This window comes from Spermophilus citellus, assembly GCF_964194105.1.
Source record: "Spermophilus citellus genome assembly, chromosome: 17".
NCBI classification, from domain to species: Eukaryota; Metazoa; Chordata; class Mammalia; order Rodentia; family Sciuridae; genus Spermophilus; species Spermophilus citellus.
In genome coordinates, this window is record NC_138199.1 from 77,288,285 (window position 1) to 77,308,408 (window position 20,124).

The window sequence follows — 20,124 nt, forward strand, 5'->3', positions numbered from 1 at the left end:
CCAGGTCCACCGGGTCACACATTTAAGAACGGGAAAGCTGAGGGCTCGGAGCCCACAGGCTCTGCAACCATTGCCTTCTGGGCCCGTGCCTGGGGAGGCTGGGCTGGGTGGGGCGCCTCTATAGAAGCCCTGGTGCCACCCAGGTGGGGGCAGGCCACCAGCTCCATGCCAGCAAACAAGGAGCCACGACAGCGACTGGGGCCTCTGTTTGGGGTGTCTGGGCCCTGCTCTCTAGACACTGCCAGAGAAGTTTCAGCCTCATTGGTGTCTCCAGGGATTGGGAGGGGACAGGAGTCCAGGGGTGGGGAGGGCACAGGGCTCCTAGGCAAGGCTGGGGTGGAGCTCAACGGCTGGAGGAAGGCCTGGCCCCCAGGGGGAGGCGAGGGGCCAGTCAGCAAGTCCGATGGGCCTGCAAGGGTCGCTGCGGGGCCAGGCTCGGTGCAGGACCTGGGAGCAGGGGGCTGCTGTCCACAGGAGGCCTCCAGGTGCCTCAGGATCTGGAGGAAGAGAGGAAGTGGAGGTTCCTGCACAGCTCCAGGAGTCCTGGGGGACAGTTGGTCCCTCCCCACATGCCCTTCTTAGCACACTGCCTAGAAGGCTGGGCCAGCTTGGGCAGGAGCCTGTTGTCATCGCTGCCCTCCCTACGTCACTGCCATGCAGATAGACATTCCTGTCCTCAGAACTTCCTGGGCACCACCAGGGAAACTGAAGAGCCAGTTCTTTTGCATGTCTGGTCACCCTAACAGGTGGACATGAAATGCACCCACAGCAATGTGCAGCCCAGGCTCACTCAGCACTGTGACTGGAGCCCGTCAGCGGGCAGCAGTGGCAGACGGAGATGGGGCTGGGTGACGAGCAGCTGTACTCCCAGCAGCCACAGAATGGGAAAAAATGGGGACCAGGAAGATGGAGGGACCAGGCCTGGCTGGGAGGGGCCAGCAGCACTCAGAACACTGGGGAAGTGGACACAGACCAGGGCTGGAGTTGGAGGAGGCTCCCCTGGCTGTGGGGCTGCGAGGAGGGAGGGAGGAGGAAGAGTGAGCCAGGCGCTGAGGCTGAAGGCTGGGGTTCTGGGACGTGACCGTGCCCCAAGCATGGTGCAGCCAGCACAGGGCACAGGGGACAGCAGGGACCCTGTTCCATTTCCTCTGCCAGCACTGCCCACCAAGAAGGGCCTTGTGGGGCATGTGTCCAGGAGAGGGCCACTGCCAGTGGCCCCAGTTGCTGCCCACCTTGGTGGCCTTGCTGGTCACAGGTCCAGGGCTTCCCCTGCTGAGTTCCTGCAACCTTGACTGGGAGAGGAGGAGGACGTGCTCCAGGGGAAGGAGGTCAGCACAGCCGAGGGAGGCGATGGCACTCAGGGCCCTCTGGGAGGCAGGAGGCAGGGTCAGCACCCAACAGCACACCCAAGCCCAAGGCTGAGCCCTGTGCACACAGCCCCCTGGCTCCTGGTGCCCCCGCCCCCCGTGGCCCCACAGCCCCTCTCACCATCTGCTCGTGCTCGCCAGCCCCGCCCAGGCGGTGGAGCAGCAGCTCCAGCACAGCCTCACAGTTGAGCAGCCCGCACCTGTGGGCAGGAGGGGATGGCTGGGAGTCCCCATGCAGGCCGAGCTGGTGGGGGCGGGGAGGGGTGTCAACTCACTCTTTGAGGAAGTGCTGGGCCTCCTCCCGGCTCAGGAAGGTGCGTGGCCCCTGCACCAAGGTCCTCACCAGGCTCAGCTCTTGCTGGCAGTCACTGGCGGCCATAGCCTCCGCCCTGGGGAGGGAAAGTACTCAGGCAGCTCTAGCTCTAAGCTGGGGTGAGGCCTGGACAGCAGGAGCCCTGGGGAAGACCCCTCTGGGAGTGGAGGCCACATGTCCCCTCCCCTAGCTGATCCTGCTCACCTTTCTGCCAGTTCGCCTGGCTCCCGGCTGGCCCCTGACTGGCTGTCACTACCAGACCTACTGCCCAAGTCTGAGGCCCTGCTCAGGTCACTGTTCTGGGAGGAGTTCTGGGAGCTGGGGCTGCTGTCCAGCTCATCCCAGCCCCCTCCGGCCTGCCCAGGCTGGTGTCTGGTGGCTGTAAGAAAAGATGGCAGTTGTGACCCTCAGAGGCTTTGTTCCAGGTGGTGGGGGGGGGGGGCAGCTCTGCTTCCTATCTGTCCCTTCCCCCAAGTGAGGAAGCACTGCCACCTGCCTCCACGCCCCCAAAGCCCCAGGCCCCAGCACACAGGAGGAGCAGCCTGACCCGAGAGCAGGAGTCCTTGCCTCAGTACCTCGGACACCTGGGAGGTCTCCAGGGAGCTGGTTCCCAGGGGTGGGCAGGCCATGGCTGACTGCAGGAGTCACGGCAGGCTGGTAGGTGTCTCCCCAGGGTGGGGGTTTCTGGGCTCCAGGGCGCACGGCATTAGCCACCACCTCTGCAGCCCTCTGGATGGTGGAGAAGAGGGCCTCGCTGGCAGAGCCTATGCCCACAGAAGGGAGCCATATGAGCCCCAGTCTGCCCCCTGGTCCCCACATTCTCCAGCACAGAGGGGCCAGGGCTGCTCCCTGCTCAGGGCTGAAGAAGACAGGATACATGCTGCAGGTAGGAGCAGAGGTTCCTAGTGGGACCCCAGCTCCCTGGAAGCTTCCAGCATATTCCATTTCAGCAGTTCCCAGGACCATGGTCCTGGACACCCTCAGCTTACAGGAGCTTGGGGCAAGGGCATCCAACAGGCTTGTCCCAAGAAGCAAAAATGTTTTGGGCCCTTTGCTTGAGGGATGCTAGGACTGATGCCAGGAGGGGCCGCCCTTTTCTTTCCTGGGCTAAAGCAGAAAAACCCATAGAACCTGGCTTTCAAGGCCCTTTCCTCCCAGGCTCTGTGCTCCAGCCAGCCCCGCCCTGCCCCCTGGGCCAGCAGGGAGTCCCTCTCCTCTGCCTCTGTGTAGGCCATAGCCAAATGAAGCATCAGCAGGAACCCCCAGAGCTGCAACCAGGATGGTCTGTTAGAGTCCAGCAGATGCCAGCACCACAGAGCTGCAACCAGGATGGTCTGTTAGAGTCCAGCAGATGCCAGCACCAGGGGCCAGCTGAGATGCCTCGCACAGCAGCACAGGCTTCACAGATCCCGGGCCACAGGCGTCTGCAGGCACTGCTCCCTGCACCACTCGCACAGGTGACAGCTGTTTCCACCTTGCTGGCCACTGCCCTCAGCCCTCAGTCCCATCAGGGGACTGAGCCCCTGCTGCTGTTGCTGGCCAGACCCTGACCTCCCAGCCTGACTTCTCTCCCCTGCCCACAAAGCCAGTGTGGCCCCGGCCCTGCTGCTCTCCTCGTGGCTGGGCAGAGAGATGCTAATGGGGTCCACGCCACGAAAGGGTCCACCAAGGTGGGGCTGGGGTTAGCAGGGGAGGCACAGGGGCCTGCTCCCACTGCCCTCCTATTCCCTGCTCCCCCAACATGCTAGGGGCCCCAGAGCCTCACCCTCTTACCTGCCTGGGCTTGCTCCTTGCTGTAGCCAAAACCCTGGAGGGTGCCCTGAGGCCTGGACTGGGAGCCCATGCCTATGGGAGAACCCTTGAGTCAGTGACCAGCCAACCCCACCCTTAGCCCCACCACACAAGCAACCAAGCTCAGAATATTCCAGAGGAAGAAACCCAGTGACAGGCTGAACGTGATCTCCATGGCTAGTACCTGCTGGAGCCAGGCCCCGGGGAGGCTGGGAGGGAGGCAGCGGCAACATGGCGTCAGAGAACAAGGTGCTGCCCAGGTCCTGGAGGAGGAGGCAGGGCGCTCAGCGTCCACATGGGCCTGCTGCTCTGGCCCCCCCATTCCTGTCAGCTCTGCTCCATCTCAGATGCTTCCCCTGAGCTGCCCAGCTAGAAACAGGGGCTGGAGGCTGGCAGCAAGGAGCAGAGCCTGGAGTCCCATGTGGCAGGAGAACGGCAAACACCCTGTGGGTGCTCTGGTACAAGTTCAGAGTGACCCTGATCCTGGGCTCACCTGGGCAGCTGCCCGCACCTTCTGGTACAAGCTGTTCCCGTGGAGAGGATCCGGGGGCCCTGCAAAAACTAGAAGGCAGAGAAAGCCAACAAGGGGTGGCTGAGCCTGGGCACTGCTGACCACCTGTAGAGTATGGCTCTTAAGGCCCATTCCTCCCAAGCTGTGGGCTACGGACGCCCCATCCCTACCGGCATGGCCAGCAAGGAGTCCCTCCTCAGGACCTATGCAGGCCACACCCAAGCAGATCCCCAGAACCCTCCTCACCTACCCGACAGCGGTGGCCCCTTATCTACCACCGGGGTGGCTGCTGTCTCCTCAGGTACCAATGCCTCCCCTCCCGCCAAGTCACTGCTTCACCCCTCACTGCTGCCTTAGGCCCAGTCTCCTCCAGCCAGATGCAACACAAGAGGCCTTGCAGGGACTAGATGTGCAACCCAGGTCTGTATCACGGCCTGAAAGGCCCTGCTTGGTTCAGCCCCACTCGCGCCCAGCCTTGGGCTATGCCAGGCTCCCTCTGCTAAAAAGCAGAGGTCCTAGAAAACCAGACTCAGTCACCCCCAAGCTCTCCTGCCTCAGAGCATGACAGCACCCCTTACCTACTCAACCTCATCCCATGAGGGCTTACAGCTGCCCGTGAGAACCCTTAGCCCGTACCTCCAATACCTCCAATGCAAACAAATTCCCCTTTTCACCCCTTAACAGTCAATCAATTGACAATCCTTCTCCCTGCCATCCCACCCTGGCTTCCCCCAGCAAGTCTGTGCTGGCTCCACGTACCTGTGGCTTCCTGGATGAGGGCAGAGTTGCGTTTGAGGATCAGCAGGAAGGAGGAGGAACCGTGGCTGCACAGGTAGAGCAAGATCTTCAGCACCTGGGGAGTCCGCAGGTACAGAGTGCTGAGGGTTCTGGCATGGGATGCTCAGGGCACAGCCCAGCTACCCAACACCCTGGCTACATGTCTTCCCCTCCAGCCTTACCACCCACAGTGGGAACTGGGGCCTGACTGCTGCCACTCAAGGACTCACCTTGAGCTTGACGTGGCCAGAGCTGCTGTCCAGGCGGTTCAGGAGGTATTCCAGTAGGCACTGGCTGCTGCCCAGGGACTCATGGGAGATTTCTGGAATGCGGTCAGGTTAGGGAAGGAACCTGTGTGTGTGTGTGTGTGTGTGTCTGTGTGTGTGTGTGTACAAGCGCTCACGCTCACAGCCTGTTGTAACACACGTTGCATCAGGATGCACTGGCTGAGGAGAGAAACCCAACCTCCTGTTACCAATGGCCTTCTCAGGGCGTGCTTCCTAGCGGCACTGACTGTAGGCCCTGGTTTCAGGAGTGCTGGGCTTCCGGGGTCTCCTGTATCACAGTTCTTGGACCTGCCATCCCTGGATCCTATGATGAAGGAGCTGTGGATGCCCACAGGAGAGCAGAAACCCTAGTAACCTCAAAGCCACAAAGGGCCCCTGCCATCCACTCTCCCCCTCACCAGGAACATGGAGGAAGGATACTAGCAATCTCTTCAAACAGGTAGCCTGGACACGGGACATCATCATCTGAGGTGCCCTTCAGGAGAATTGGGAGCTGAAAGGGAACAAGAGCTGTGACACATTGCCATCTTACACATGTGGGCCCACAGTCACCAGAGGTGTTAGAAATAGGCCTCACCTAGCTAAGAGGGACCAGAACCGATCCCCAGGCCACAGGGAGGAGAGAAAGGAATGATGGTTCTCTTCTTGGGTCAAGACGAGGCCCAGCTCCCAACCTTCTTACTGACATGTGAGATGGTTTTAAGTAATACCCCTGCTTATTGACTAGCAAGAGCAAAATGCCCAGAACATTCTACGTAGAGAATGTGAATGCTGCTAGTTCTCCTGAGCACAGGTTCAAAGAATCAGAAGCATTCACTCTCCATATTCCTGAGAACAACTAACTGAAGTTTTAGGTTTTATGCTCACACATCAACAGACATGTTTGCTTTTCATGTGCTGACTTGTAATCATACCAGTATGCTGTTGAAAACTAACATGTTGTCATGTTATCCAGTATCTGCCCAGAATGGAAAAGTTGGGGGCTATTTGTTTATTTATTTACTTACTTACTTATAAGTTGGGGGTTATTTTAAATGATAAGCACTGGAATCATGTCTGGTGCCAGTGACCTGAATGGCAGCCATGTGTCAGGACTATACGTAAAATCGTGCAACGTGTGTTACAACAGGCTGTGAGCGCGAGCGCTTGTACACACACACACACACACACACACACACACACACTGTCACACCATGCTATTTGTTCACCACGACCTGAAGGGGACCTGGAGGGAGGGGGTCTGCAGGACTATAGGAGAGCTCGCACAGAAGCGTCCCGTCCGGGGCTCTGCGCGGGAGACCGGACCCTTCTAGCAGCCCAAGGCGCGCGTCCCCGGACTACCCGGTGCTCTAGGGCTCAGGGCTGTCAAAGGACGACGCAGCGTTCCGGACAATCGCTGGTCACAGGCTCCTGACCTCTCCCTGAGCATCCACTACCCAAGCCTCTAGCTTCTCCTCTGTCGCCTGGAGATGTCTGCATCTCCCGCACGCGACATCTCCAGGACCTGAGGCTCCCTAGGCAAGGTGCCGTCCGGAGCGCCGCGGCCTCCGGGTGCGGGAGGTCGCCCGCCCGCCGCCCCCTCATCCTCCGCGATCAGGGAGAGCTCGGCCCTTCTCTCCTGCTGCTCAACAGTCCTTTCCCGTCGTCCCAGGAAGGTCCCCGGGCGCCCGGCGTCGGCGGGGCGAGCCGGCCTCACTCACCCGGTGCAGGAAGCTCAGGCGGTCCCGCAGTGGCGGCGCGGCAGCCATGGTCCAAGTCACCTCCCGGCCTGCCCCACTTCCGCCAGGCCCCGGGTCCTCCAATCACCGCGCGGCTCTGGCCCCGCTAGCCAATCGCTCGCGGGAGGCGGGCCCTAAGGTCGGCTTCGTGAGCAATTTGAGTCTGAACCAACCCGCAGTCCCAGACCACAGACAGACAAGGACCAGAGCCAACTGCAGGGGCTCTAGGCCTCCAACCTGGAAGAGTGGGCCAGCTAAGCACGGAAGCGCCGACCGATTTACAGCTGGACGCCGGAAGAGGGCGGGCTTAAGATGGCGGCGCCCTCAGGTGCCCGGAAGAGCCGCTCATGTCGGCGAACGGAGCGGTGTGGGGGCGTGTGCGGAGCCGCCTCCGCGCCTTCCCCGAGCGCTTGGCGGCCTGCGGGGCCGAGGTAAGGAGCCGAGGGCGGGGCCGTGCCTGTGGGGCCAGAAGGGCCGCGCGGGCGGTGGCGGGGGGGCGATGGCCGCGGTCAGGCCCCCGACGGCGCCCTCCCCTTGCAGGCCGCAGCGTACGGCAGGTGCGTGCAGGCCTCCACGGCCCCCGGCGGCCGCCTGAGCAAGGACGTCTGCGCGCGGGAGTTCGAGGCCCTGCGGAGCTGCTTCGCGGCCGCGGTAGGTGGGCGCGACCCCAGCCCCAACCCGCCCCAGGGTCGGGCTCTCTCCCTCAGGCCGCAGGGAGGACCGGCTGTGACCGGTGGAAGGCGCTCGCGCCAACTCGCGTTGGCATATCACCCAGGGCCACCCTGCCCGAAGGGACCCCAGCGCCGCGCTCCGCGTCCTGTTTGCAGCACGCGCTAGTGGCCGCTGCCCCGCGCCCCCTTCATCGCTGACCATTCCACAAGGAGTCCTGGTCGGTTCTTGGTCCGAGATTTGGTCTATCTCTGACCCCTCCACCTGCGTCCTTCCTGTTTCTGGGCTTCAGCATCTTCTGGTCCGTGCCATGGGTCTTTATGCAATAAAAGTCCTGTACAAATAGCCACATACTTTAAGGGGAAAGACCCAGGCCCTGGTGAAAGTGGGGTTCGTGGAGGCTGGTGGACTGGGCCGCCGTGAATGTTCCAGAACAGGACTGGGAAGCTGTCACCTGCCAATGGGGCTTTTGTTGTTTGTTTATTTTTAATTTTTTGTACTGGGGATTGAACCCAGGGCACTTAATCCCTGAGCCACGCCCCTAGCCCTTTTTTGCATTTTTTAATTTTAGAGACAGGACCTTGCTAAATTGCTGAGGCTGGCTTTAGACTCACAATCCTCTGCCTCAGCCTCCTTAGCAACTGGGATTACAGGTACTACTACACGGGGCCCAATAGGGCGTTAACCACAAGGGTCTTGTGCCATCATTATTCTGGGGTTGCATATACCTTAGGTACCCCTAATTCAGTCTGGGGTCTGAGGTGAGTCATGCCAGTGATTACTTGTTTACTGGAAGCTATTAATGCAGGGAATTGGGCCAAAAAAAAAAAAAAAAAAAAAAACCATAGCTGGCTAAGACTCACAGGATTCAGTGAATCCCAAGCAACTTCTTGATGTTTCAGGACTGCCCTAGGCAGAATGGCAGTGGACGAGGAATCTGGTTCCTGTTCTCCTTTTTGGAAGGCTTAGGGAACTCTCTCTTCTTTTAGTTCTTATGGCTTAGCCCCACCATGTGGCCCCTGGACTAGCTGCCCATCCAGAGGCCAGTCACTCACCAGCAGTTGCCCTTTGTTCCTTTCGGCAGCTTCCCAGCCTCACTGCCCTTCAGAGGGGAAAGGCAGCTTTGTGGCAGCTCTGTGTTAGATGAAGAATGGTGTGCTCCTGCTGTTTGTAGGTCTCTGTGGCTGGTCAAGAGCTAACCCTTAGGTTGTCTGGCCATCTGTGACCCCCCACACACACTCTTTTGCCAAGGTCAGGTAAAGGCCTCCCCACAGCAGTCCCTGCATGTGCCCTCACTCACTTGGGCTGGGGCCCCCAGTTGTTTCTCACAGTGAGGAAACCTGCCAATAAGCTGGTTCGGGCCTCTCCTCCCCGTGATCCAAGGCACTTTTACAGGGTTCTGCATGAGGAGGTGGAAAGGTCATTGGGCTCAAATTCCTGCTGCATCCTTGGAGCCCTCCCTGTGACCTGGACAAGTGACTTCACCCTCTCTGAACCTAGTGAGAATAGTCTCCCACTGCTGTTGCCCGTGTGTGTGTGTGTGTGTGTGTGTGTGACCAGATGTGTGTGGGCCTGGTGGGGTCTGGTGCAGGTGCTGCTCAGGGGTAGGCAAGTGAGGTCTGTGCTGGCCGTCACGGTCACTGTGAACAGCTGAACTGGACACCCAGCCCTGGGTTGAGCTCCAGCCAGCTCCCCCAGCACCCATAAGGTATTTGGTAAAATATGGCTTTTATTGTGGTGGGTTTGTTACTTTTGAGCCATATCTAGTTTGGAAAAAAGCCACTCAGACAAAACGCTTTTATCTTTCAGGCCAAGAGAACCTTGAAGGGAAGTTCCTAGGAAGGACCCTACACTCTGACCTCCGTCCACCACCACTGGATGGCACACAGCGAACACTCTTGGGCTAGAAGGGGTGGGAGCAACGAAGTTCTTGGGTGTTGGAGCATGTTTCTTCTCAACAGGTTGAACCTTGGGTGGGCAGGAATTATATGTAAGGATCTGGGTTAGGTTAAGATGTAATCAAGCCAGCAACAAAGACTATTGAATCCTGCAGCTTCAGCTTTATTGCACAGAGTGAGTGGCCTGTGGGCCTGGCCTCCCCCAAGAAGCTGGCAGGTCTGGGCCATGGAACACTGCCACCAGGTCCCCACTTAAGAACCTTCTCCCCAGATGCATTTAACCTGAATAGTGAAGGAAGCCCCTGAACCTGATAGCCAGTGCCCAGAACACACCAGAGATAACAGTCCAGAGGCACAAGGGGACCCACTCTGCAGATGATTGGACTTAGGAAGGGGGCGGTTCTGACTGCAGCTGCCGAGTACCTGAGCCCAAGGTGCTCTTGAGCACAAGCCTTTTCCAACCCTTCATGGGTTCCCCATCCCATCTCATGGGGACCTTTCTAAAAGGTCTGAAGTGTAACTCTGGCACTCCTGAGGCCACAGGGAAGCCACAGGCCTGAGCACCATCTGCTGGGCACTGTGGGGGACCATCCTGTTCACTTGCTGGGCATAGAAGGCATGCCGTCCTTGTCACAGCTTGCACCCCCCTCAGGGCCCTGAGGCAGAGCAGAGCCAGGATGGGGCCCTTTGGCACTGCCTCCTGTGAACTCAAGTCTGTGCTCTGCCTTGCATCTAAACCTTATTTCAAAACTGTTAAGTGCTGAAACTCCTTCCACTTCAAGATGTGGCTTCCAAGAGGGTGTAGTGGCCACTGTGCCAAGGCTTTAGAGAGGCTGGGTCTTGTCCAGAGAGGGACATTGTGCTGGCATGACTCTCCGCTGCTGCTGGGGTTTTGGGACAGGGCAGCCACACATCTCAGAAACACTAACTTCTCAAGTGTCCTTTCTCAGATGGAATGGTGTCTGCTGCTGCTCACATGACCTGTCTAGGCTTGCACTGTTTCAGGCGTGCTCTGTGTGGCTGCCATAAAAGAATACCAGAGACTGAGCGGTTTATAAAAACCCTTTCTCATTCTGGGGGCTGGAAGTCCAGTGTCAGTGGTGTCTTATGAGGGCCCTCTTGCTGCCCTCCTAGCAGGTGGCAAGGTAGGAGCATGTACACCTAGGCACCACCTGAGCTCCCAAGAGCTGTGTTCCTGCCATGGGGGTGACTCGTAACCCAAGCCCCTCTTCGAGGACCACCTCGGTGCTCTCGTGGCAGGCTCACGTTATGCCCAGGCAGAAGTCTTGGTTCCCAAGGGAGAGCTGGAGTTCTGTAGAGCCAAATGCTTCTGGGTTCCCACCCCGGCTCAGGGTGCTGTGCACTGACTAGGCAGCACCGTCCCTGCTCTGGGAGGGAGCCTCAGGTAGGCACCGCTGCCCTGTGGTCTGCACTGGGGTGGGCCTGGCCCTTGTCTGCCAAGGGCAGCAACTGACTTGGTGGGTGGCTCATTGATGACCCAGTCTGAGAGTTCTGGCCAGAACCACTGGCTGCTCCCAGCAGTCATGTGACCCAGACAGGGTTGGTGCCGAGGAGTCAGAGCCCTGTTCAGAGCTCCACCCAGAGGTCTGCAATTTCTTGGGGAAGAAGTTCCAGTCCTTACCTCTGGAGGGCTGCTGACTGGAAGGGGCAGATGGACAGCCAGGACGAAAGTGGTGAGGGCAGTGGCAGCTGTGACATGCCCAGTCATGACATCCATCTACTGGGGTAGAGGGCCCCGACTCTAAGGAGGGCAGGGGCAGGGGGGGAATGGTATGACGTCCAGCAAGGAAAAGAAAACTGGGTGAAGGTAAGACGCAAGAGAAAACTCGCACCCCAGCAATCTTAACCCGTGGAGCTTGATCCCAGGGTCACCCAGAGGGGGCTTCACCACGCCACAGCTGATCTGGAGTTGTGAGGAACGAAAGGTGGGAGGTGACCTGGGATCCACACCCCTCTTGAGCAGCGTTCAGCAGGAGTCCCAGCCTGGCCTGCAGAAACTCCACTCCTATTCATTTTGTAGCCATCAGGCTGCCCAATGACTTAAGTTAAAAGGTCACAGTAAAATCTAAGGACTTCAGCAGGTGCAGGGTGGCACCACACAGCCCTATTCCCCAGGCTTCCAAGGCCAGGTGCAAAGACAAGCCAGGCTCCTTGTCCCTGCATTCCTCAAGTGCCTCCCCCTCCCCCCCAGGCCAGGGGTGTTAAAGGCACAGAACTAAACCCACACCTCCCTGCCTGAATTCCCAGCAGCAAGGCCCTGGTGGCCACACTGGTAAGAGTGGAAAAGGAATGATGGCCGAGGCAGCCCTAGGCCTGGGCCGCGAGCCCACTGCAGGCAATAGCACGTGGTGCAACAGTGCCGCTCCGCAGCTGGCAAGGCACACTAGGTTGCTCTGGTTGTGGGCATGCACGTGCCACAAGCACGAGGCAGCCTGCACGTCTCTGGGGCTGCACTTGCCCTGTGAGCATGTGGGTCCTGTGATGTCTGGGTGGGGCACCTCCCCTCCAAGACCCGAGTCCCATCAAATCCTGACTGGGTTTTCCTTTAGGTGACTCAATGCCAACTTGACTCTTCAGTTATCAGTGGTGTTTTTATTTTTTAAAAAATCTCACCATTAATTTCAAAGAACAGGCCATGAAGTGTGTGGATGATTGACAGGAAGCTCAGAGCAGCTACACCCTACAGCTGGCCAAGGCTCACCCCGCACATCTCTCACACCAAGGGCTTTGCCTGCCAGTGGGGAGGCCTCAGCATGCTCAGGGAGGAGCCCCTGGAGGAACAGAGGCCATGGTAGAATGCAGGTGTCACGGAGGCCGAGAGTGGGACCAGCACTGCTCGACTAGGCACACCATGCCACAGTTGAGACCCTCTTTCTCTTGAGGACAGCCAGAGCCCACAGCTGCAGAGGCCTAGAGGCCCTGAGAAAGCAGGGAGGGGACAAAGCCGCAGACAAGGCGGTCCTTCAGGCCTTCCCAGCGCTTGCTAAGGGGCTCAGACAAATACCTGGGAAGAAACAAGTGTGACCTCACACTCAACAGGGACGCACGGCTAGACACTAGCTGGCCTCCTCCAGAGCCCCAGACAACTGTTTGATTTGCCGGCTGTGAACCACCTGCAGTGCGCCCCCTGCTGCCTGGCGGAGCTGGGTATCCAGGGCACTGCGAAGATCGTTCACCTGGACATCAGGGAGGGGGTTAAAGCTGATGATGACCCCATCCTTTGGGGCTGGCTCCCCCTCGGGATGAGGGGCAAGATCCCGTCGCCGCCTCCGAAGGTCAGAGTCAGCTTGCAGCTTCAGGTCTCGGTTGGGTTTGGGATTGTCTGGCCTCTCAGCCGCAGGAGCAACTATCCTGGGGCTGGGCTCAGGGTCTGGCCTCTGTTTGGGCTCCTGGTCGGCAGTATCTTCCCCAGCTCTTGGCTGCTCATGAGGAGCAGGTACATGGTCCCCACCAGGGGGCGCCTTTTTTGCCTCCAGGTGACCACCTTGGACCCCCTCAGAGATGGGCTGGGGTTCCTTCTGACCTAGCATGGCTTGGGGCTGAGGGTCCACTCCTGCTGGCCTGCCAGGGGGGTCCACGGCAGGTCCCAGGTCTCGGCTCAACTGCCTGGACTTCATATGAGGGTCCCCAGCCTCTACAACTGCCCCTACCATGGGCCGGTCAGCCTCCTCCTGTGTGTTGGCCCCAGTGACTGCTGCTTCCTGTCCAGTTTTTTTCCTTTCTTGGGAACCTCCGCCAAAGGTGACCTGGCTTTGCCTGAAGACCTCCCCAGCAAGATGCTCTTCTGGGCTCCCGGGGGCCCCGGCAGGGTGTGGCTTGGGCGCTGGTTCCAAGTCTTGGGCCACCTTAGGCTCTTTCACAGCCTGGGCCACATCGAGCACGGCACCTTTCTGTTCCTCTCTCAGCTTGGCCCGGGCTCCCTGCGGCTCTGTGTCAGATCCTCCACCAGGAGGACCAGCTGGGTCTCTGCCCGCTGCCCCCTCAGGTTTCTCTGGGGAGTGCTGGCCCAGTTCCCGGGATGGAGCTCGGCGATCCCCTGGAGCTCCAAGTGCAGGTTTCAAGGGCTGTGGGGGGGCATTTTCCATCTTCCCCGCAGGCCTATCTCGGGCCTCCTTATCCTGACCTTTGGGCACACCCACTCCAGGCTCTGGCTGCATGTCTTCTGCAAGTAAAGCTGATGTTAATTTGGGCCATAGAAACGAACACAAGCTGCTAATGCAGGGACTAAAAAGAACAGACTGCGAGGAGTTAAGAATTACAAATCAAAATTAAACTCGCCCTCTAGACTTCAGGCCAGCAAGCCTCAGGTCCAGCCCCAGATGCCTAATGCCCTCCCACTGCCAGGGCCAGCCTACCAGGCCTGGACTTGTCCTCATCCTCCTGCCTCTGCTGGTGGATCTCCTTGTGCTGCTCCTCGATCACGGCCAGCAGCTTCTCCTGCTGGTCCAGCAGGCGCTTCTGCTGCACCTGCTGCTCTTTGATCACCTGCAGCAGGACAGCGTGGTCCAGCATCTCTGCCCTGCCGGCTTCTGGTAGGGACACACACAGCACACAGTCAGGACGCTGGGCTGCCAGACACCTGGTGGGCTGCCAGCATGACGCACCTCAAGGCCCAGAGCTGCAGCGGAGGGCCAGGCCGCCTTCACCTCAACCTGCCTTCACCTCAACCTGCCTTCACCTCAACCGCACGAGTGCAGTGAGGGTTCCGCCAGTGAGAGTTCCAAGGAGGCCTAGAAACCCGCCCACCACTAGCTGGGTGCCAGCTCCCGCCCGCAGCCGCACCCTGGTGGCCAGGGCCATCCAACCAGTTAGCCCCCCACTGCTGTGGTTCAGACACAACTGCAGAGTCCAGCTTCCTGCCTGGTACTTGCTGAAAAAAATGCGCCCAGAGAAAAACCAAATTAAGTCTGGGAATGTGCCAGCAGTTATCTGGGGTGGGTGGTTTCCCCATTGTTCACACTGTTGTTCTAAGCCAATCACCTAAGAAAATAAGAGACAAGCTAGTTTTTTAAAAAGAATATTGGTGGGGCTGGGGATGTGGCTCAAGCGGTAGTACGCTTGTCTGCCATGCGCGGGGCGCTGGGTTCGATCCTCGGCACCACATACAAATAAAAAATAAAGATGTTGTGTCCACCGAAAACTAAAAGATAAATATTAAAAAAAAAAAAAAGAATATTGGTACTTTAAGAAAGTTTCCTCCAAGGTGAGAATAAACACAGTTTTCCTTTAAGAAGAGCATGGGGGCCAGGCCCAGTGAGGCATAGGCCAGTGGCCAGCATACAGCTGTCCTGGACACCCAGCAGCCCTGGCACGTAAGGGAGCACACACCCTCAGAGGGAAGTGGCCAGCCATGGGATAGCACAGACAGGAGGGGAGGGAGGCTCCAAACGTCCACTTGCACCTGCACCCTGTTCCTATGCAGAGCCAGGCATCACCACCAACCACCACCCATGGGGTCAGCAGGGAGCTGGCTTTTTTCTGCAAACCCTTCAGCACAGGGTCACTTGTGGGCAGCAGGCACCTGTGGTTTGTGAAATTTTCACAAGTACTAAAATTGAGAATCTCTGAAAGATGACGGGTTAGGGCTGCCAGGGAGGGGAATGGCTCACATCAGATGGAAGAATGCCCAGCAAGGGCCCGGTGTGCCTCACAGACTGGCGGCAGGCCATCCTCCCCAAGAGTGACATGGTGACCGGCTGCGGCAGTTCAGGGCAGCATCCTCCCAGGGGCGCTGAGGGTTCCCTAGACACAGCCCTAGGCTTTGTCCTGATCTCCTGTGGGCCAGTGGCAAGGATGCCGAGGCTGAGGACGAGGGGCAGCCCCTACTCCCTGCCCAGTCCCAGACACTTGCCCAGAGGGAAAGGCCACGTAATACAGAGTGGCGCTCACATACCTCCCTTCAGGGAGCTGTCCCCATGGGTTACAGACCAGCCACCTCAGCCACAAGTCTCACGTCACCCTGGCTGTCTCAAGTCATGATGGTCACATGAAGTCCCACTTCTGCTGACACCCTGCTGCCCCTCGGGTGGGGTTCCAAGAGTGCAGCCCCCCCCATGCCTGGAGGAGGACCAGCCCTGGACTCTGCTGAGAGCGACAGGGCAAGGAGGAAAGAGGCCCTTGATGCTGCAGGAAGCCCCGCGGGACACAAGTCAGACACTGGAGGGGTGAGACCCCAGCCAGAGCCCACCAAAACCAATGGGACCAGGCAGAGGGCTGTGGCTGCCCACATGTGGAGCCCCGTGTGGAATGCGTGACACACCCATCTCTAGTGGGCGGGCCGTCCTCTCACAGAAGCCATTCAGTGGTCCTCTGAGGACAGCAGAGCCACAGCAGGGCTGAGAAGGAAGAGTCTCCGAGAGCGCTGGGTGTTGGGCCCAGCTTGGTGGGCTCCCCAGCCGACGCCACCCGCACGAGGCCCTCCGCGAGCGCACTGCATCCCAACACACTCCTTCGGGTCCTACCTGCTACTATCTTTTTAATTTCAGCTGTTCGTCCCGTTGAGAGGCATATGGAAGAAAGGCAGAATAGGAAACTGTGAAAAGTCTCTTTTCAGAAAGAAAAAAACCAAAGCATCAGATAGGTTTAGATGACAGAGCATAGAAACTGGAACCAACGAGCACAGCCAGACCAACAGAGAGGCAAGAGCCACAGCAAAGGAAAGCCTTCTGAGCAACTCCACACCTGCAGAAACCCACCATGCGCCCAGCTCTACCTTCCAAGGACTTCTGCCACAGGGCCTGCTGGCACCCAGCAGAGCTCAAAGCTGCTCTCTCCCCCACCCTGAGGGTGGCCCTGGAGCATGAGGCAGCACCATGTCCAGAGCAGCTGAGGCTCGTGCCAGGCTGGCCCAGGAGAGCTGAGCAACCTGCCGCCTGCCGTCCCCAAGGACAGTGGGGCCAACCTCCCAGCTGTGTCCTAAGGGAATGGTGACGTGAGTTGGCCAGCCTAGGAGGCAACATGGCACAGAAGCCTGTCCGTCACCAAAGTCAGCAAGAGGGGCCATCACTAGCAGGCCACTAGGGGGCCACCACCTCCTCCTCTGCCAGGGAGCACTTAGGATGAGGTAGGTAGGGTTCAAAGCCAGGAAAGGCATGGCCAAGCTTTAGGGGGCAGGGGACAGTCCTTTACAGCACGAGATGGGCGGGAAGGGACCCTGTGAGGACCACAGGGTCACAACCCCACAAGGCGGCCCCAGGCAAAGCACAGCCTTAAAGTGAGTCTTCACACCTGGGTATGCTAACACCCACCCTGGATGGCTCCAACCCTGAGTGCTGGAAGCAGCGACCTGCCTGCTTTAAGGTAAAATAAAAGGGCAATTTCAAGCCACGAGGCACTACGTACGCAGGTTCTTTTTGAAGGGGAGAAGGGAGATAAAAAAGCACTTCTTCATAGAAGGGCCAGGAGAAAGCCCCAAGGGGGAGACAGAAGAGGGCTGCAGAGGGCAATTCCTTAGAGAAATGGAGGTGAGCAGAAGCTGGGACCTGATGGGCTCCGGGGACCACCCCAGCCTCTCCCCAACCTTACCCTGGGGAACTGGGGGGACTGATGCTCAGGCCTTACCCTCTAGCTTGCTGCCCGCTTGGTCTCCGCCTGGGCGTTCTGCATCCCTCTGCTCACGAGGCTCTGGCTGCAGGCCGGCCCCAGGAGCTGGCCTCTGCGCTGGGAGGGGTGCCTTCCCACCTGCACATACAGGAGGCTCAGGTTTTGCAAAATGCTGGGGGTGGGGGACAAAGGAGGCGGCAGATGTTTCCTAAAACGATTCCCTGACGTAGCCCCCCCAGCCTGTCAGCAGTTTATATTCAACCTGATGATTACCAGGGAAGTAATAAAAAAAATATTTAACAATCTCATAGGCTTGTGGCAGTGAGCCAATGTTAACTACCTTTGCCAATTAAAATGCAAGCCGCGTCCTAACTAGCTCTTAGACGGGCACTTAACAATGTGTTACCTGTCAAGCGCTCCCGAGCCGTCCCCAGTGTGCACCCAGACACACCAGAACAGCGTGGCACCTGACATTTAGTGGTCTGCAAACAACTGTGTGACAGACACTATAGTAGCTGTCAAGCCACCAGATTCTTCCTTCCCCACCAGCTGCTGAAGGGGCTGTTACATTCACACGCTGATCTTGTGAAACGAGAGAGAGTAATCAATCCCTCCTGCCCATTCCCAAGCCCACCCTGCGGGAGCTCCCCAAGGTAAGCTGGCTGACACCCACCAGGGCCACTCTCTGCAGGCTTCTCCGTGTGCCCCACAGCACCTCGTGCAGGCTCCCCTCCAGCTGCGGCCAGGACCTTCTGATCTGCAGAGATCACAGCCTGGGGCCCTGGGTGCACATCTCTGTTGCCTGGCCCATACTCGTCCTTCCCAGGCTGGACATCTGGTTGGTCGTTTCCTTCTGGAAGCTTCTGGAGACTTTCGGGAAGACCACCTGCTTCCTCCAGGACCTGGGCCTGTTCAGGTCTTCTCCCTGCCTCTCCCCTCTCAGGCTCCCTCCTCTCTCTCTCTGATTCAGGCAGGGGCAGCGCCATCTGCCCCTTGCCTTCAGGAGCCCCTCCATCCGTGCGTCTGGAAGGCAACTTGCTCTCTCCTGGCCCTTCTTGGTCTTGACCTTCATCCACCACCACCTTGTCATGAGGCACAGGAGGCTCATGGCGGTGGGCCTCACCCATGGGGACAGCAATGCCTGAAAGGACAGGGAGGTTGGGGGGTCAGGCTGAGCAAGCGGTACCCACTTTCACTTCCCAGGGAACCTGAACTGGTTCCAGTTCTCATCAGGGTGAAGCACCCAACAGCACCACCCCCCTGCTAGCCTGCCACATCAGCCAAGGTCTGACACCACTCTGGAAAGCTACGAGGGAAGCAGTGGCAAGCAGAGAATGGAGAGATCAAGAGTGCGGACGCAGGACCTAAGGCTGGGCCCAGGGAAGATGCGCAGTCTTCAGTGTCCCTCCACGAGGACTGGAGTCCCTCTCTGTTCCCAGTGGCCAGTGCCACCCACCTTGACCAGGGCGATCAAGTTGTGCGGCCTCTTGCTTCTCCTTGGCATCTTCCTCTCCAGGCACATTCACGGGGCCTTTAATCTGGGCCTGCTCCAGGTCCTCCTTCTCCTCGGGTAGCTTTGGCTTCTCCCGGCCATCCTCGGCCATGTTCACTGGCGGGTCCTGGACTGTAAACATAGCACAGCAAGCTGAACCACCCTCCACCCAGCTGCCTGTCAATCAGCACAGGGAGCAGGTGGCTCTCTGGGATCATGACCACATTTCCCAGTCGAGTGCCAGAGCCTTGGCAGCCATTTTTCCCTGCTCAATCATTAACAGCTAAATAGCAAAGAAAACTGTCATTTTTCATGTGTATTCATAACAAAAATATGTCAAAATGCAATTTACACCTAATGGCACAGACCACTCCATGTAATGCCCAGCCATGACCACCAGGTGGCAGCATGAACCCATGGATGGGCTGTCTACAGAGGGTCCCCTTTGCAGGATGACCTGCCCAAACTCCCCTACCCTTCCTCTAAGGGAAACATGAGGAGTGCTAACCTGCAATCCTGTGAACATCTTACTGCTGGTGGGGGAAACTCACTTCAAAAGGACAACAGCACAAGGAAAGCTCTTTATTGTCCTAGCGCTGCACCCCACTGCAAGCCACAGTGCAGGGGCCAGCAGGCCACCGAGAGGGGTCCAACAGAGCCCAGGAGGAACCACCTCCACCTAAAATGGCCACTTTCTATGTTTTAGGCGAGCATGGCAGAATCCAAAGAACCAACAACTCTGGAAATCAGAACCCCTTCCTCCCAGAGGCCCAGGGCCACCTCTGTGCCCCATCCCCGACCAGAATTATCAGGAAAGGGAAGTAAAAGTGCGCCATGGCCCCTGACTGCTGTGCTGTGGCCCAGGGACCCATGAGATGCCGTGCGGAGAGGATTCGCCCATGGCCCCATCGGAGGGGAAAATGGGGAGCTGCCTTAGCTCTACATCAGCCTCACGTGGCAGCCGACTGACAGTCAAGGGAAGCAGAACTGGACACACATGAGCCAGGTGTAAAGGTACTGTCCATTTGGGGCTCAAGAGTCCTTAACAAACTAGAGGCTGGCACCTCCTGTGCTGGAATGCCTCACAGAAAGCTCTATAGCGCCACCGGGTGACAAACTCAGGCAGGTGACAACGCACCAGTCCCCAGCACACAATTAGCCCCCTGGCAGAAGCCCTGTGCATAAACAGGAAGAACCACAGCTCAAGGGGAGCTTCCAGGGCTGGGGCGGTAGCAGTGGCAAAGCACTTGCACGTGGAAGGTACTGGGTTCAATCCTCAGCACCACATTAAAAAAAATAAAGGCATGCTGTTCATCTACATCTATAAGAAAAATTCAAAAAAGGGGCTTCCAGCAGTGTGCAGAGTTGATAAAGGGCTGGGAGGAGGGGCAGTGAAACAAAGAGAAGCCCACTCTCCCCAGAACAGGTTCCCCTGGGCAGTGGCGTTCTAGCAGGAGACAAACCTGTTTGTCCTCAGGCTGAGCAGACAGTCAGCTTGGTCACTGACTGGGGCTCTGGGAGGAGCTCCACAGGGCTGGAGCGTTCTGCCTCTGGGCACCACCACTGTGTCCTGTGGTCAGTACACATGGAAAGTATCCCCTCTGTAATGCTGCGGCTGTCCCTGCAGCCCTCCCACCAGAGCCACATTGGAGACTCGGGACCCAAGGCCTCTGCATGGAGCAGGGACAGGATCCACCAGCTCTAGTCAGAGCCAGCCTGCCCCGCTGCTGCCCTCCTC

General features: G+C 58.5%; 3 protein-coding genes across 11 annotated transcripts in view; 1 reads left to right on the forward strand and 2 right to left on the reverse strand.

Annotated features, from left to right (window-relative positions):
* TEPSIN (TEPSIN adaptor related protein complex 4 accessory protein) lies at window positions 1-6,883 on the reverse strand. 3 transcript variants are annotated; one of them, XM_081272411.1, is made up of 13 exons: window positions 6,747-6,881; window positions 5,467-5,539; window positions 4,990-5,081; window positions 4,742-4,835; window positions 3,965-4,032; window positions 3,656-3,734; window positions 3,454-3,525; window positions 2,256-2,444; window positions 1,885-2,059; window positions 1,643-1,756; window positions 1,489-1,567; window positions 1,233-1,367; window positions 1-497 (listed from the first exon to the last, which is right to left on the reverse strand). In XM_081272411.1, the coding sequence occupies exons 1-13, from the start codon at window positions 6,792-6,794 to the stop codon at window positions 15-17; spliced, it is 1,701 nt and encodes a 566-aa protein (XP_081128537.1). In that variant the 5' UTR covers window positions 6,795-6,881; the 3' UTR covers window positions 1-14. The 3 variants fall into 3 exon arrangements, with proteins under 3 accessions (XP_081128537.1, XP_081128539.1, XP_081128538.1); XM_081272413.1 differs by lacking the exon at window positions 1,233-1,367 and having other exon boundaries at window positions 6,747-6,883; XM_081272412.1 differs by lacking the exon at window positions 3,454-3,525.
* A 156-nt stretch (window positions 6,884-7,039) lies between these two features.
* Window positions 7,040-9,483, forward strand: NDUFAF8 (NADH:ubiquinone oxidoreductase complex assembly factor 8). Of its 2 annotated transcripts, none has more exons than XM_081272415.1 (3): window positions 7,040-7,195; window positions 7,305-7,419; window positions 9,243-9,483. In XM_081272415.1, exons 1-3 carry the CDS (start codon window positions 7,112-7,114, stop codon window positions 9,338-9,340), a joined length of 297 nt encoding a protein of 98 aa, XP_081128541.1. In that variant the 5' UTR covers window positions 7,040-7,111; the 3' UTR covers window positions 9,341-9,483. The 2 variants fall into 2 exon arrangements, with proteins under 2 accessions (XP_081128541.1, XP_081128542.1); XM_081272416.1 differs by having other exon boundaries at window positions 7,077-7,195; window positions 7,305-7,415.
* A 2,434-nt stretch (window positions 9,484-11,917) lies between these two features.
* The window catches only part of SLC38A10 (solute carrier family 38 member 10), a 41,384-nt gene continuing 33,177 nt past the window's right edge, over window positions 11,918-20,124 (reverse strand). For 3 of the 6 annotated variants that reach the window (XM_081272397.1, XM_081272401.1, XM_081272402.1), the window contains 6 exons: window positions 18,351-18,518; window positions 17,568-18,035; window positions 16,913-17,032; window positions 15,814-15,897; window positions 13,708-13,881; window positions 11,918-13,514 (listed from right to left, as the gene is read on the reverse strand). In XM_081272397.1, the coding sequence (XP_081128523.1) occupies window positions 12,409-13,514; window positions 13,708-13,881; window positions 15,814-15,897; window positions 16,913-17,032; window positions 17,568-18,035; window positions 18,351-18,518 (2,120 nt within the window). In that variant the 3' untranslated portion in view covers window positions 11,918-12,408. The remainder of the gene's footprint in view (window positions 13,515-13,707; window positions 13,882-15,813; window positions 15,898-16,912; window positions 17,033-17,567; window positions 18,036-18,350; window positions 18,519-20,124) is intronic. The other 3 variants (XM_081272399.1, XM_081272398.1, XM_081272400.1) reach the window with 3 other exon arrangements.